Genomic DNA, 16,584 nt, shown 5'->3' with positions numbered 1-16,584 from the left:
TACCTTTAAGTAATTACCTAATAAAAGTAAGTTGCGAACTTTGTCTTTACATACTGAAGGTGTGTTACCTACATTTGAAAATCTTTGTTGAGATTCGGTTCCTGTATTGTACTTGTCTATTACCAAAAGTGAGTATAATATTAAACTTGTCTGCATTCATGGTCTGAATGAAAACAGTCTTCTATGACTATTACATTCATATTGTATTGATTATTTAACTCTGGTCAGATAGTTCACATGGTGTTGTTTCTTTCTTAGGTAGGAGGAGCACAGAAAGGCATCACTTTAAAAGGCATCACTTGTTAGTATATGTAAAAATTATTTTTGTTTTTTTGCAAAGCAGTAGGTGTAGAATTTTAAAATTTTCTTTTTTGAGAGTTAGGTATAGGACAGAAGGCCTACACAAAGCATGCATTCCTATACAGTCATCGAATCACAGAATCATAGAATAACCCGAGTTGGAAGGGACCCACAAGGATCACTGAGTCCAACTCCTGGTTCCACACAGGTCTACCCAAAAATTCAGACCATATGACTAAGAGCATAGTCCAAACGCGTCTTAAACTCTGACAGGCATTGTGCCATGACTATGTCCCTGGGGAGCCAGTTCCAGTAGGCAAACACCCTCTCAGTGAAGAACCTTTTCCTGATATCCAGCCTGAATGTTCCCTGTTGCAACTTGACTCCATTCCCTATCACTGGTCACTAAAGAGAATAGATTGGCACCTGCCCCTCCACTCCCCATTGTGAGAAAACAGTCCTTCTGGAACATATATGTAGAAGTTAGCTGCTGTATAGAACTTGGATAGCATTTGTGCACTAGCATGCAAAACCCAACTGTAAAAATGCCTGAAGTTAATGAAAGGCAGATGTTTCAAAAGGAATTTAAGAATAAGAAAAATATTTATATACTGCCTCTACCAGTGTTTATGAAATTCAAATATTTTAAGATTACCAATCTACTTTGCTCTTCAGCTATGATGCTGTATCTTGTTCTCTAGCTTAAAACAAACAAAAAAATCACAAACAAACAAATGAAAACCACCACGATCTGTGGTTCCGTTACAAACTCTGTGTCTCCAAGGGGAAAATGATTTTTCTTAAAATGTACTGTTCCCTTTGTATTAATACTGCTAAAGAATACATGCTGATATGTCTCTAATATCCAACAAACCTTGTAATTTACTTTCATTGTTGACAAAAAAACTTTCATTGTTGACAAAGGTCTCTGGTTTTGGTATCATTGTGGAGGGCTGCCATCTGTGAAAGGATGTTCAACTCAGCTGCTTAAGACTGAATGATTGTCATTGGGTATAAGCAGTATTTCTGTCAAGGCTTCAATATGTTTCTTATAAAACTGCCTGTACTGACAGCTTGTTGCAGAACTACACTTAATTCCTGGCCTAGCTAACCAGAGGCCTTTGACTTTGACTTTTTAAAGTACAATTTGACAGTAGAAATTTCCGTATCTCTTACTCTGGTGAAATATATGTGTATATCCACATTCTTATCAAATTTTACATAGTGAATGTATATCTTTTTTGTTTCACCAAAGCATAAAATATCTGTAGGAATAAAATGTATGCATGTATGTGTGTTTATGTGCACATGAACCTGATAGCAGTAATGTAAATCATCATATCCAGTTTTAAAGACAGTAGAGTTATATTAATAAAGCTGATGATTTCACAATATGTAGTAAATTGCATATCATATTTTATTTATGAAAAATATTTAGTAAACTATCAGGATGTTAGGAATGATTAAAGAAAAATTAGCAAAAGCTGACATAAAAATCTGTTGTATCTGGTAATAAATTGTCTTATTGTAATGTTTAGTAGGTTTGGGGTGTTTTTGATTAAAGGAAAAATGCTGTAAATAATTTTCAAATATTCCCATTTACATGAGTGTGGAACTAGTAACTGATTCCATGAAATTTTTAAAGTCTAACCTGCCAGTACCAGATGAGAATAATGTACATATCCTATGAATATTTTATAACCTGCTAAACATGTGTTGATAAAAGATGTTTGTTCCAGTGATCTTGGTCAGTATAGCATCAGAATATTTACTGCCAGACAAATAGAAACAGTTGTTGAAGTTTCTGGATTAGATCTTGCTTTCAGTAACTTGAGTGTAAGTTTAAGATAACTCCTCTGAAATCAATATAATCACCACTGAACTGAGAGGTCAGTAAGTACTGTTGAGCTGAGAGCAGAATTTTATGCATTGCATTCAGAAATAAAATGACGTTTTCTAGATATAAAAAGCAGATGTCAATTAGGTTTTACCTTTCATCATGGTAAGTCTTTAAACCATCTGGGAAGGAAGCTGCGAAACAATTGGTTATAGTTATTTAAACCTTGTCCTATGGCTGCTGCAGCATTCTTACAGTATAGCTTTATGGTTGGCAAAATTGTACTGGCTGATAGCAATCTGCCAGAAGTAATATTTCATCACAGGGATAGTTCCCAAATGAGAAAGGTGCTTTTCATAGCATTTAAGAAGATGCATCTTGATTTGTACAAATTTGAAGCTACCAAAAAGTACTACTTAGAGAAAAGCTGCCTGTTCTTTTATTTGGAATGTCCTAGAAACTGCCTGCAGTCCAGTGAGATATGTACAGGAGGACATCTCAGTCATCAGCATGTTCTCTTTCAGACGGCTGTGTCTTGGATTAGCATATTTTTCCAGTATGGAGAGTTCTCACTGAAGCTGTTTTGTAAGTGCCTTTATCAGGCAGTCCATATTTTTTTCTTAGATAGAAACTGCAAATCCGTCTCCTTTCTGTGTTAAGGAAGTTATAGTCCAGTCCAATGTTTGTTCACAGTACAAACACATAGTACAAAGTGATGGCTTGAGATCTTTACATATGGAAGCTGCTAGAGGAACATGAAACAATTTAAAAAGGGTGATCCTGCAATTTATTATTCACTCATCAGTATGTATTTGCTGATGAAGCAGGGGAGTGTTATTTCTGTCATATAGTGTGCTGCTGTGTGTTCCTCCGGCATGCTTACTCCAAAGCTTTGGTTCCAGGGCAAGGAGGCCCATTGTCTTAAAGTTTCTTTAAGTAGACAGAAGAAAGAGGCAGGTGCCTCCAGAGGGCAACTCAGGACAAGAGGGTTAGATGCTGCAGTTCTCCTCAGCTTTTGGAAGCGCTTGCTTTCTCTGCTGCTTATACTGGGTGTCTGAAAAGACTAGTCTCCCGGTTTAAAATTAGGTCTAAATTCAGACTAGTCTCTCAGTCTAAAGTTAGTGTAAATTAGGTCTGTATAATTTAGGCATATAACCTAATACATAGTTGGTTGATGTAAATGTGCCCACCTGTGTTCAAGAAAGATAAATGGCAATGGAGGCAAGAGAAGACAAAACCTGGCAAGATGATACAGGGAACGGAAAATCATGTGCAATACATGACAGGGTGAACAGCAAAAGAGGAGTACAATTAAGCTGAAGTAATATAGTGGCAAATATGATATGACAAAAAGTACAATCTGCTCATGCATGCATATAGGTTAAGAATTAGAAGTATTTTCTTAACTGCCTGACTGAGGTACTAGAACCAACATGCAGTTGGAATAGAAGTGTGCAAAAAATGTGAATATTTTGAAGAGAACTCTCAATATATATCTGAAGGGATTTCTACCAATGCATGTCAGTGTACAAACAGCTTAATGACTTCTGAGTTCAGTGATCTAATGTGATAAAAGATTTCTGTGGTCCCTTGTGCCCAGAACTATACAATGTGGATTTTCTGCTTATTACAGTTGGTAGTATACGAAAGACACTGCACTTTGTTAATATATATAATTTCATTGTCCGTGTTTCTGGAAAGAGTAAATGATTCAAGAAAAAAAGGCACAGAATGTCTATTCTGCTTAGTGAGAGAGTTTCCCAGCAAATCAGGTATTTCTCATTAGCTTTAAAGGGCAGTAGTCCAGGTACATGTCTCAGTTTATTAATGAAAGTATAGATTCCCCTGAAATATATCCATGAGAGTATAGCTCCTCACTCCCCCAGTCTGTACAATAAGTAAACAAATGTGTGGTTCTAGTCAGGAAATTAAAAAAGATTAATGACAGTTTTGTACCTCAATTTTAAGTAGAGTCTGAACTTTGGAGGCAGATGAGCAAAATAGCCTGCCGTAAAAGATAATTTCATTTGCCAAAATGAAACTACCTTCCAGTATTAATACTGTAATGAAATGGTTTGAAATATGAACTAAGAATCTTTAGGAAAAAGATGCCAACTGTTACCACGTTCAGTAGTTATTTCGATAAACAATTACACCCATGTAAAAAGCTTTATGATTTTATTTTCATCATTGTCAGGCTGAGCTCTGTAGCTGTCATACTTTGCAGTCTTCCCTCCAGTGACAACCACATTGACAACATGTTATACTCCACATTGATTTTACAGTTAAGGAGCTGATTGTGATATATAGGGATTTTAAGAATTCAGCTGAGAGGCTGACTTTTGCCTTTTATCATTCCATTAAAATTTTATAACCATCTTTTTCATGTCATTTCACCCATGAATTCTTACTTTAGAAAGTGATAGCTACTGCTGTGAGCATAACTTTTCTCATGTTCAGAGCTTTTTATTGTATTAGCAAACTATCCCAATTATAGTTAATACTCATGTTTTACATAATTGTGGTGACCCTTTCAACCAAGCAGTATCGTGCTAGTTGATTTGTATATAAAATTAGATGATTCTGCTTGCCATTTAAAAAGCAGCTATACTGAATGAGTGTTGGGGACCAGGATTTAATGCTTTCCCATCCAGTGGGGCCAATTAAGCATCTCTCAAACGTCTTGTTTGAACTGAGAGAGTCTTAAAACTCTCTCTTTTAAAGGGGCAGTAGGGAATGTGTAGGTAGGTATGCTACCTACCAGAATATGCTTGTTTGAGGGGTGATGGAGGGACTAGGGGGACTCAAATTTTAAGTTTGAAACCACCTAGCATACATTACACATTGTCCTTAGGGAATATGCCTAAACTCAGGGGGGAAGTTGAAGCACAGGTTCAGCTAATTATCTTAAATGTTTCACCTGTAATGCCAGCAACTTGTTCAGTACAAATAGAAAAGCTTATCCATCCCCTCCCAACAAACTGCTCAATTGTTGTGGTTTTGTTCTGTTTTGTTATTTTTCCTCCTGTAGAAGCTCACAGTATGATAGGCAATGTACGAGGGATAATTAGACAACATGCTAGTTTGTAGCTCAGTGGTAAATATTGTATCTTTCAATCTCCCTTCTCCCCATTAAACAAGAATTTGCAATAACTTATTTTCAAGATCTTCAATTCCAAAGCAAATCTCCCTCCTTCGCCTTTACACTCCAGCAAAATTTTTGTTTTACAGAATATATGTCTAATTCAGGTTTACACCCCCACCCCTCTGTCTTTCAGTGAAGTCTGAATAATGGACCAAATTTTGTTCCAGCTTATGACCTAATTGATTTTGCCCAAGAGTACATGCAAATAGAATTGGATTGCTCTTTACAACAGATCATCTTTTATACTTGTAAATTCAGAGATCTAAATTAATCCTAGAGTGCACAAGCATTAATATAAAACTCCATCCTTATTATCACTGTGAGTAGAACAGGAATTGTGATATGGATGAGTTTTATGGAGTTGCTTTGTGATGCATCATATAATGAAAGAAAAAACACTGTTACTTTTTCAAATTTAAAAGCAAAAAAAAAAAAAAAGAAGAAGAAAAAGCTTGCTATCCCAATTTTACATCACTATTTCCACAGACATCAGTGCAATAATCCTGATTTATGTCTCTCTGTATGTAGGAGGAGAATGGGGACTTCTGACTGCTTCAGCTGTTATTCTAAAAGAGAGAAAAAACAGTCTTTGTGCTGGATTTATTTGTTTTCTAGCACCCCCTATTTTCATTCTCTCTCCTGCTTTCTCTTTTTTCTATTTACTTAAACATTTGCAGGAATTATTTAATTTCTGGTGAATTAAATTATTCTTCCTATACAGATACTGGTCCTTGTGGTTTGGACAGCATGCCACTTCACTGGGAATTAAATAATGGAGTTGTTGGCTGCTGTGGAATTCAGTATATGCTATGTCATGTGTCCCGTAGTCTTAGCATGCACATAACCACTAATGAATATAAAATTTTCAACCCTTAACATTTGAAACTTGCCTCTCTGAAATCCCCAAACCTAAAGCTATTTTAAACAATTACTAAATCCAAGTGTATCTTTTTTAAAGATTTCGATAAAATATAATGTTCACAGAAAAATCTCATAAATGTCAAAATTGCTACGGGCAGAATAGGGGGAATATAGTATTTTCTTGATCCGCTGTAGCAATTTATAGATTTCAGGACGTGGTTTATAAGAATGCTAAATGTTCTGGAATTACAGCTGTTACTGATCAGTGATTGAGCCAGATTTGTGTTATTGCACCATGTTCTTGCTTGTACCTAGAGAGCAGTAAAGCCTCAATATAATAAAAAGCACCTGCATTTTAAATGAAATTTCAATTGAAAAACTTAACAGCCCTTCAAATTGCAGAATTTAACGCAGCCCAGTAAAGCTTAAATAACACTTTGCCTCCACAGGCTGAGGGTTTTGCATTCAAGGTGACTTGATTGTGTCGCATGGTGAAATTATTTACAATTAAGGAATTTCTCTGGAGGGCTGCAGAGTATTTGCTGTTCCACAACACCTATGCAGGCATATGGTCGGTCTTTTTCAGTATTCATGGAAGCTCCTGAACCTTTATGATAATTGAATCAGTTAGAGTGCTGAGTGGAGCAAGCATAAAACCTGTTAACCTAAAGGTCAGATCTGTGCATTGTTTATTTATCAGTAGGTGAAAGAGCTAAATCGGCAGCTTCTGTCACAGTCACAGTAAAAAATCACCTATAATATTAACAGGGAGTAGATAAATTGCAAAAAATGGATTAGAATTATAAACAGAATGAAGTAAAATATTGAATATATAATGAGAGATGCAGTAGGGGCTTACTGAGCTGTAAAATATGCAGCTTTTTATGCCTGTGCTGTTGGTTGCAATCAGTAGCTAGCACTCTAGAAAATATCAACAATAGCTAGAACTGTAGTTCTATATTGATACCTAGCCTTGCATTTTCTCCATATGCTAATGGCATCAATACGACACTGTTGAGATGTATGAGGAAAAAGATGCAGATGAGGGAGGGAAGGTGTGCTTGCAAAGCAGTTTTCCTTCAAGAAGAGAACCATATTCGTCTCCTGAAGCACAGGGCCTACAGTTTTTGAAGAGAGAAACTGGTAGATTTGAACTTCTTTCATTGCTTTGAAACTCACTTGATGAGTTCTGCTTCCTACCACTTTTACAACTCACAGACTATTAGTAATTTTTCTTTCCCTTCTTTTCTGTTACAGAACCTGGACCTTTAGATCCACCACTTCTACTGAATGTTACGTCAAGGGCAGCAAGCATGACCTGGCAGCAACCTTTAAAGCAAAATGGCATTATCACTCATTATAATATTTACCAAAATGGCCAACTGCATGCTACAGTGCTAGGAGCTAGCTCTAATTGCACTGTAGAGGACTTGCATCCTTACACTGTCTATGTGTTTCAGGTAGAAGGATGCACATCTAAAGGATGCTCTCTTTCACCCAAGAGTCCATCAATCCGGACTCTTCCAGACGCACCTGAAGGTATTCATGCTCCAGAGCTGTATTCTGATACTCCAACCTCTGTGGTTATATCCTGGCAACCACCTGCTCACCCAAATGGTTTGGTGGAAAACCTTACAATAGAAAGGAGGGTAAAAGGGACCAAACAAATATCAACTGTGGTGACTCTCCCTCTCAGTCAGCCCATGAGCTATATTGACCAGAGTACTGCTCTGAGCCCTTGGCAGAAATTTGAATACAGGATACTTATGAGCACTCTTCATGGAGGGATGAACAGCAGTGCATGGTCAGAAGTTACCACTCGACCATCAAGACCCGCTGGTGTTCAGCCACCTGATGCAGAAGTGCTGGGACCGCATTCAGTTAAGGTAGGAGTAATTTTCATCACTTTGTGACTTTAAAAGGTTTCCCTTGTAGAAACGGTGTATTTAAGAGAGACATCCATGGGCTGAGCCAACAGATTTCTTTGCTGCAGGGGTAGCTAAATGCTTAGTGTCTGTCCTTTGGCTCAAAAGCATTATATTCCTTTCCATTTTTCCTTTACACCAGCATCTTGTCATTATACTCCAGATCATTTTTTTCTTTATACACCTGACTTAGTTTGAATATTAAACTTGATGCTTACATTTAAGTTCCTATTAAGATCAGAAAATGACCTACTACCTTCCCCAAAATTTCAAGGTTTCATTAAAATGCTAAGAAGTAACAAGAATTTTAATGTAATTAAGTCTCATATATAACTATCAGATTTTGTAAAATAGCTCATGAAATAAAAATAGCATTATTGTTCTCCTGATTTACGAAAGAATAGTCTTACAGGACTACCTAGGAAGTTTTCAATTATTCGCATTGTTCTGTTGGGAATGAACTCTAGAGGACAGGATAACTACCATTGTTTTGGCTTGCATACAAACTTCATTCAAGGGAAATTAGTGTAACCAAACAAGAGGGATTTTTGTAGCTTAGAAGCCTCTTTTGTGTAAATACACACATGCTTCCATGGATTCAGTCTTGTACTAATGCCAAAAGTATTGGTACAGTAGCTTGCTCAACAGAGCACAAAACAAAGGACATTTGCATAAGATTGAAGTTCATCTGTTTGATTTATTATTTTTGGTATACATTGTATTTTCAAAAAGTAAACATAGAGTGGTTGCTACCAATGTAGTCTAAGTAGTTTAAGGGTGTGAATCCGAGCAGTAAACCAATCCTGATTTTTTGCTTTGTTCACATATAACATTAAGCTATGAAAAAAGCCACTCACCATTAGATAAAAAAAATCCTGAGCTCTTAAAATTATGTTTTAATGTCTAAGGAATTGCTTGTTACCTCCACATTAATGGCAAATGAGTTCAGTATGAGTACAATGGTTACCGTAAGAATTAATAATGATCGACCACTACTAATTGTGATGAATTGCCAGACTGCTTATTGGAGATCTGGGCTGTCTACATCTAGGACTCTGCACTCCGTACTTCTGTAGATATATCTTAATATCTACCATGATTTATAGCAAAGTATATTTCATGGATTTACCAGAAGAACTAATGCTGAGTAAACAGTAGCCCTAGTTCAATTGCATGCCCACACATGTCCACATTTTATTACTTGAGATTTTACACATTGGCTCTATTTTTTGTGCTCTATTTGAGCACAGAAAAGAAGTCAGTGCAACCTTTAATACTTCAGTTAATGTGATAAGAGCATAATAATTGCATATCTTACTCATTTTCTTTTTTTCTCCAAGTGCAGTCAACACTCAATCCCAATTATAAAAGCTCGTGAGTTATCAGTGGCCTTGTCATTCTTTGCTGGGTGTCTTTTCTTGAGATCAGAGGTGTGTGCTGTAATTTTATTGTCTTTGGCTCATTTCCAAGATTAAGGAATCTACACATACTGAAAGTCAGTTTGATCATTAATTTCTTTTGAAACCTGAAATCAGGCAGCTCTGTCTTCGTTCTGTAATAATTTAATTTCATTTAAACAATGCTTTTCAATTTTTGTTTTTCAATTTTTGTTCATTTTTTGTTTCAATTAAACAATGCTTTTTGATTTTTGTTTTTTAGTCTATTAAGACTAATTTCTATCAAAGATACTGAAGCTTGGATGTTTTTATTTCCAAAGCTTGGTTTTATGGTTCATTTTACTTGATTTTAAATATTTAGGATAAAATGTTCAAAATAATTAAAGGTGGCAGCATTTAATAGAGAAGAGTGACTTATTTGGACACCTTTCCAAATATACCGTCTTCTGAGTATCTGTCTTGTAGTGAAAATTCTCTTTCTCAGTGTACCAAATATTGGTATCTTTTGCCAATGCTCACATAAATTCTTCTAACTCACCTAGTATTTTATTTAATTTAGTTTTGTTTATTTAGTTTTGTTTAATATGATAGTTATCGTAATTTCAGGGGAAGGGGCACTCAAAAATACCCTAGAGGACTGATGAGAATACTTCATAAAATGTCTGTGCATTCCCAGGATGAAACATTATTTTACTTCTGATTTTTAAGGCTCTAAGTCTTTGTAAAAAGTCTTAGGATTTCTCTTACTTGTCCAGGACAGCAGAGGCTTTTAGCTTTTTTATTCTTATATTATTAATATCATTCATGATATTTTCAAAAAGCTGAAATAAGGTTATAGGTCCAGAAGCGTTCACTGCACTACATAACTGAAGAGATTATGACGAGGGCTTATTGCACCCAGTGGTTTTCTCACCTTCTGCTTGTTTGCAGTTGGGAGCACCAGAGGAAGAGACTGGGATTTCACCTCACCTGTTAGTCTTCTTCCGGGTCAAATGGATTAGCTTGCTAGCAGAGGAGTTGTTTCCTTCTCTTACATTTTATTGCAAGTTCATAAGGCTCAGAAAGCACCCAGTGGGTATTGCCATGGGATTGAGGCTGTGTTGTGGCCTCTATGACTGTTCTGTGGTAGAAGAATATGAAAAGAATGAAATAGCATCCATTTTAAAACATTTGCTTCTTTTTGCCCTATGCTTTCAGACTAGAGGGGAGATCTGAAAAGCTGCTCTGCAAGGCCCTGGTGTGTCTTCACCCCAGACAGCTGGTAGTTTCCCAGACAGAATGAAGTTTCATAGGAAGATTGTCACTTGCTGGTTGAAAAGTTTTTGTGTGTGGAAATAGGATGGATCTGATTTGGGACTGCTTTATGTTGCTGCCTTTAAACTCTGAGGAGTCCCAGAAAGGCAGACTTTCTCTCCTGAGTAGCCTACTATCAAATCAAATTTGTGGAGTCTGCCTGTGCTGTACAACGCTCTCATCTTATTCAGTATCTACAACAGTAAATCTTAAGCAGAGAATACAAAATAAGCTGTCTCTTCAGAAAGGAGCCACCATGAGAGTTTAATTACCTCTTGCCCTAGAGAGAGCTGTCCTTCCAGGTTAGCAGAGAAAGTATTGGAAGGGCACTGTGGGGAAGATTAGCAAGAGGCTCCTTTACCAAGCCAGGGTTGCAAATCAATAGAGGCTTTCAGTTGTCAGTGCAACCAATCCCTAAACCATGAGCACAAATATTTACTTACACTGAGAACAGAGAGAATTTATTAAAAGAGAGAGAGAGAGAGAGAGAGAGAGAAACATATTTCCATTCCTTTATTTAGTCATAGAATCAATATAAATGATTTGAGGATGTGAAGAATTCAAAGCACTCCAGGACAGTACTCACTTGAGTATACAGCTTATTTTCCTAGACCAAAGCTTTTACTCTGCAAGGAGGAAAATATCAGCACAGCAGGTCAATCTTGGCATAAACACTTCTGATGTCTATGTTGTCCTTTAGCATTCTATTTTAATCAGAATGGACTGGTATCTCTCAATAACATTTAACTTGCTTTCTTTTGTGCAACAGAAAGTGAATAGCTGTCGATAATTTTTAAAGTACCCAATTCTGTGACACTTGCATGATATTTTTTAATATTTGCTGAATTGATAATGTTCATGGTAGCAGAGTATACTGCGCAATAAACTGCTTTTGTGGCTGATTAAATGCCAAAGTGAAGTGGAGGTATTCAGCAACTGCAAAAGCCGTTTATTTAGTATATGCCAATGCCATGAACATTATTCCTGTTACACAAGATTTGCTATACCCTAATGTACAGACGTATAAAAGAAATTGTTTCCTTTTCTTGTGAGGGTTGCAATTGCTGTGCTGCTTCAATCTCACACTTCACACTGATATGACATTCGGGAATGTAGCTAGGTTGAATGCCTTGAGAAAAAGGCTGGTTTACACAATGAATAATTATTTGAAGGAGTTCTTTGTGTAGGAAAAGCATTATGTGGCTGGGTATGCTGAACTAAATTAACTGTAGTATGTAAATTATCCAACTTTGGCCATGTAACTTTAGATAGGAAGTCTTTAGATAGGAAGTCTTCCCTTTCATTGCTGTGGCTCTCCCTTGAGGGCTTTGGCCTGGGGTAGACAGCTGTAATCTTGATTACTGGCTTAACTGGGGACTTGCTGATGTATGTTTGCCTGTACTGTTCTCCCTCGCCGACCAATGCTGCCACCCGGACCACTGACAGGCAGGAAGCTGCAGCTATTTTCTGTCTTCCTTTACATAACTTTTTCAAATGTGGCACAACCTTTACTTAATCCTGATGTTTCTCTCAAGGGGAAAGGAGAATTTTTCTTCTTGGTGCTCAGGTAGGTGATAAGAGAATGATTTCCTCCTGATTGGATTAAATAAGTACTTTATTGGCATATAATTCTTGTGCCATGGCATTCCTTCATGATAATATCACTTACAGAAATTTCTTTCAATTTTATTAGATGGAAAATACGAAAAAATAATTAAAAATATATAATTTCATTGACTTCTCTCTTAAAGTATGTTATATATGCTGTCAGAAATGCAACGTAACTGTTTCTGTAGCACCAAACTGTCATTCTTCTTTCTAATTTCTTCTGTTGCATGTTGATTTCATACCACGTCATTCATTTTGTAAGGATTACTTCTGTTTCCTAAGTATTTTCCCATGACTTTGCTGACTGAGGAAGGGTTGCGGGCTTTGATTTCCATTGTCATTTGTGTTTGCTCTTACCCTCGGAGGTGACAGTTGCTTACTTTACAGTTCACCTGCTATTCCTTTCTTTGTGTAGAAGCAGCTGCAGCAAAGACAGATAGTATTCCAGCCTGCAGATCGAACAATGTCTTCAGTTTGCTGTCCACAAGATGTTCAAGAGATGCAGTCTGCAACTTTTCTTTACAGAAGATTATCATTTATTGCTTCAGAGTGATAAATTTTCTAGTAGCTGTTTCTCAGATTTGACTACTAAATTACATCTTCAAGTGAGGAAACAAAATTAACAAGGCTCTATTTTTATAGTTGTCTTCTGTCCTTCTGACAGTGGACTGCTAGACACCTGTTGCTCTGTATACAGGTTAGGATTGCAAAGCCCAAAATAAAGATTCCAGTTGTATGGAATGGATGCCACTTACACATTTAAACCAATCATGAAATAGCTTTAGCTAATTTGAGTATCATTCATGAAAAGTAAAATGTTTTCTTTACCCGTTTACCCACTTCTATAGAATTACAGTTATGGATTTATTTATTACATGTTCTGACTTGCTTTTGTCTCACACTTTAGTGTTTGCTGTCCTGTGAAGTTGCTTCTGATGACAGAACATTGGATGCTACTGAACTAACTCCATGGTCACTCTAACTAACACAGTGTTAGAGTCACTGTGTGACTAACACAGGGGTGATCCTTTAGCATTTTACCTCTGTGGTAAAGCATGATACTGTTAAGAAGATCCTTCCTCTCTTCCAGTTTAAACTCCTGGTCCTTTGCTATTTCATTCTCAAAATGCCTCAAACTGCAGTTACCTAAGAATATAATTTTGTGAATATGAACAACCCCAATATGTAGGCTTTGTACACTAAAGGGAGATGCAAGAAGGACAAATAGCAGCTTAATTTTGGGGAGAAAAAAAAAAAGTTTGGACTTTATTCACTTCTGTTCCAGTTTTATCCAGGTGTGCCTAGTGCACTGAGAAAATTGTTTAGGAGTGATCAATCCTTGTGTGAAGATTGCCTTGTAATGCTGCTAAGGTCAGTGAGACCTTGGTTTATTTGCCACATAAGTGCTGCTTGAGCGACTTAGGTACACCAATACCCATAGGAACAACCTTAACTTGCACACCAGAGGTTCTCCACATTTTAGCGTTGTGATTTCTTGCACAGCTTGTTCACTTGGTGCAGATCATACAGTGGGGTGAACTAATCAGGGTTTCATCAGCATATCCCCCTCCTTTTCATAGAGCTTAAGAAGTTTTTCTAGTAGCAATCCGTTACTGCAAACCTGATTGTACAGTTCTTCCATGGTAGTGTTTGCTGAAGCTGGATACAATTCATCTGCAAAGTCTATGAGAGTAATTATCATTGACCTCTGTCAGGTTTTGCTCTTCTATTGTGATACTGGCTCTTAGCTGAGTCCTACTATAATTTCTGTGAAGCCAGATAAGAACTTACGAAATCCTTCTTTTTAGTTTTGCTTCTTTCTGTAACATGACTTAGTCTGGGATTTAGTCTATTCATCTGCAAAAATGGAATCATGATACTTGCAATTTGAGACTTACAACGTGCTTTGAGACCAACAGTGAAAAGGTCTCAGTAGTGTATTTATTACATTCTGTTTGTAGATGTTACAAGCAGCAGCAAGGAGAAACTAGAATAAAATGAAGCCAAACATGCTGATTTAAAAGCAAACTGTTGAAACCAGGCCTGAACTATTAAAAGAGTTATGTGTCTGTGCCTCTCTTATCATAGCTCAGAATTAAGTTGCAGGGTTCCAACTGCTGCCAAAAAAAAAAAAAAAAAAAAAGAGAGAGAGAAAGAAAAAAAGATATGCAAGGTTATAGCTGTTTAATAGGGGGAAAATGGCTAATTTCTGTCTCTTTAAATTTTGTGGTGGAGAAAATAAGGTACTTTGATCTTTAAATGACAGCTTCCAGAGTCATTACATTGAATCAGTTAATCTCTCCCAGTAGTTACCTTATTCTCCCTCATGGGCATCCTCTTTCATGGTCTCAGTGCTGAGCTTCAAATCAATGAACAAACTGTTACTGCTTCCAACACAGCCTGTCTAGTGAGCTTTCCTGCTTTCATGCATTGCCAAGCTCTTACCTCAAACCTTGGCACATCAAAGTGGAGAAGAGGTCTAGCAGTGCCACGTGTGTTAACCAGGCTGGCTCCATCGTCTTCATTCACACTATGGGTCAGGCAATCCCTTGACCTTGACCTGTCAGTGAAGTGAAGAGGCAACAAACAGCCTTCCTTCCCTAAGAGAGAGAGACTTATTGGAGACTGCATGTCCTGTCACTCCAAAGTAACATACGTAATTCAAAGGAGGTCAAGTGACCAGTGACTGTGAGAATCCTTGGTCATCCTTTTATCTAGTTTAAAAAACATACCAAAGCTATAACTGATCTACATGCCTTTGTATGATATGTCCATGCCCAGATACTTTGCATTTCTGTGTTATCATCCTACTGATTAAAAATTCTTTATTCAGCTTGGCTTCTACTTCTCTTAGAAAAAAATAAAATTGAGAAATTCCCCAGTGTAAGCCCCAAGCACTAGGAGGTGCTTTATCTGTTAGTGCACAACAAATGCTCTGAAGTAACGTGGCAGGTTTTGTTTTGTTTTTTGTTTTGTTTTCAGGCTTTAGTAGCTCGTTCAGAGGCAGTATAAGACTCACAAACTGAGGTTCTAGAGCAGTGTCTGTTCTGACAATGTTATAAATCTATTCCTTTATGTGAAGTGGTTACAGTATATGGTAAGTCTTGTGTGAAGTAATTTTGTGTTGCTAGACCTGAAAGTTGGGTATCTAAAATGTAATGCAATTAAAAAATAACTCCTCCTCCCTTCCAGGGAGGTATAAGGTGAACATTTTTAGACAGCTTTCTCTTCTGAGAGGGTAATACAAAGAATGTTCCAAAGTATTTGACAAGCAGTTCTTTTATTAGAAAACTTGCATTAAGCAACAAGTAACAGGGTTTTTCTTACTGTTAATGACAGAGTATGACAGAGTTTACTGTATTAATACTAAAAAAAAAAAAAAAACCCACTAACAAAAAACCACAACCACCTCAACAACAACAAAAAAAAACCACCCTAAAATATATTATCTTTAGTCACACTTGCTTCACTGAGGCAGAATTTTGGGACAGGTTCTACACCTCAAAAAAAGAGTAATGTAATAATTGTTGCAGAAATGTGTGTTTTACTGTGATGTGTCAGACCTTAAAGTATTCTTTGCTGCTTTCAGCACCTTCAAGGACAGTCCCTGCAAATGTGACCCATGCACACTTCCCTCTATGACATATAAAATGCATCCTATCAGTGTGTGCAGTATGGCTGCAATAAAATCTCCACAACTGGGAAATTTGTCTGAAACTTACTTGTCTGAATGCTTTCTAATTGCACGTGAAAACAAAATTTCCTGTTGACTGTTCTAATAATCCACTCTTCTCTGTTTTCTAAATTTACAATCACATCACACGAACTACTTCAAAATGAGAGTTTTGCTCAATGTCTATAAGAACAGTGCAGGAGTTGCTTCCTACTTTTATTTATAGTACTTTATTTATTTGTTTGATCGTGATTTGGGGCCAGAAGTAACAGAAATCTGAATATAGCATTTGATAATTAGCCAGAGCTAAGCCTTTCCTATGTGGGCACCAATAATCTTGTTTGTGCTGTCTTTACTCAAGATCACCCTGTTTCTAATTCTCTGTTTAATTGTATTCCAGATTCTGTTATCAAAATCCTTCAGCTTTCTCCAGTACTTTGCTGCCAGGTTTCTTGCAAGTCCTGACAGCCTAAGAGGTCCTTCTGTACCTAAGATATAACATTTCCTAATCCCCAAGGGTCCTTTAAAATCATATTTTTAAAATC

At 36.8% G+C, this 16,584-nt stretch overlaps 1 protein-coding gene across 1 annotated transcript in view; it reads left to right on the top strand.

Annotated features, from left to right (window-relative positions):
• The window catches only part of USH2A (usherin), a 399,816-nt gene that overhangs the window by 263,641 nt on the left and 119,591 nt on the right, over window positions 1-16,584 (top strand). The window contains exon 40 of the mRNA XM_013174016.3: window positions 7,401-8,029. Coding sequence (XP_013029470.3) covers window positions 7,401-8,029 — 629 coding nt within the window. The remainder of the gene's footprint in view (window positions 1-7,400; window positions 8,030-16,584) is intronic.

This window comes from Anser cygnoides, chromosome 3 (assembly GCF_040182565.1).
Source record: "Anser cygnoides isolate HZ-2024a breed goose chromosome 3, Taihu_goose_T2T_genome, whole genome shotgun sequence".
Lineage (NCBI taxonomy): Eukaryota > Metazoa > Chordata > Aves > Anseriformes > Anatidae > Anser > Anser cygnoides.
The sequence above is the reverse complement of the archived record's forward strand: the minus strand, read 5'-3'. Positions and strand labels throughout refer to the sequence as shown.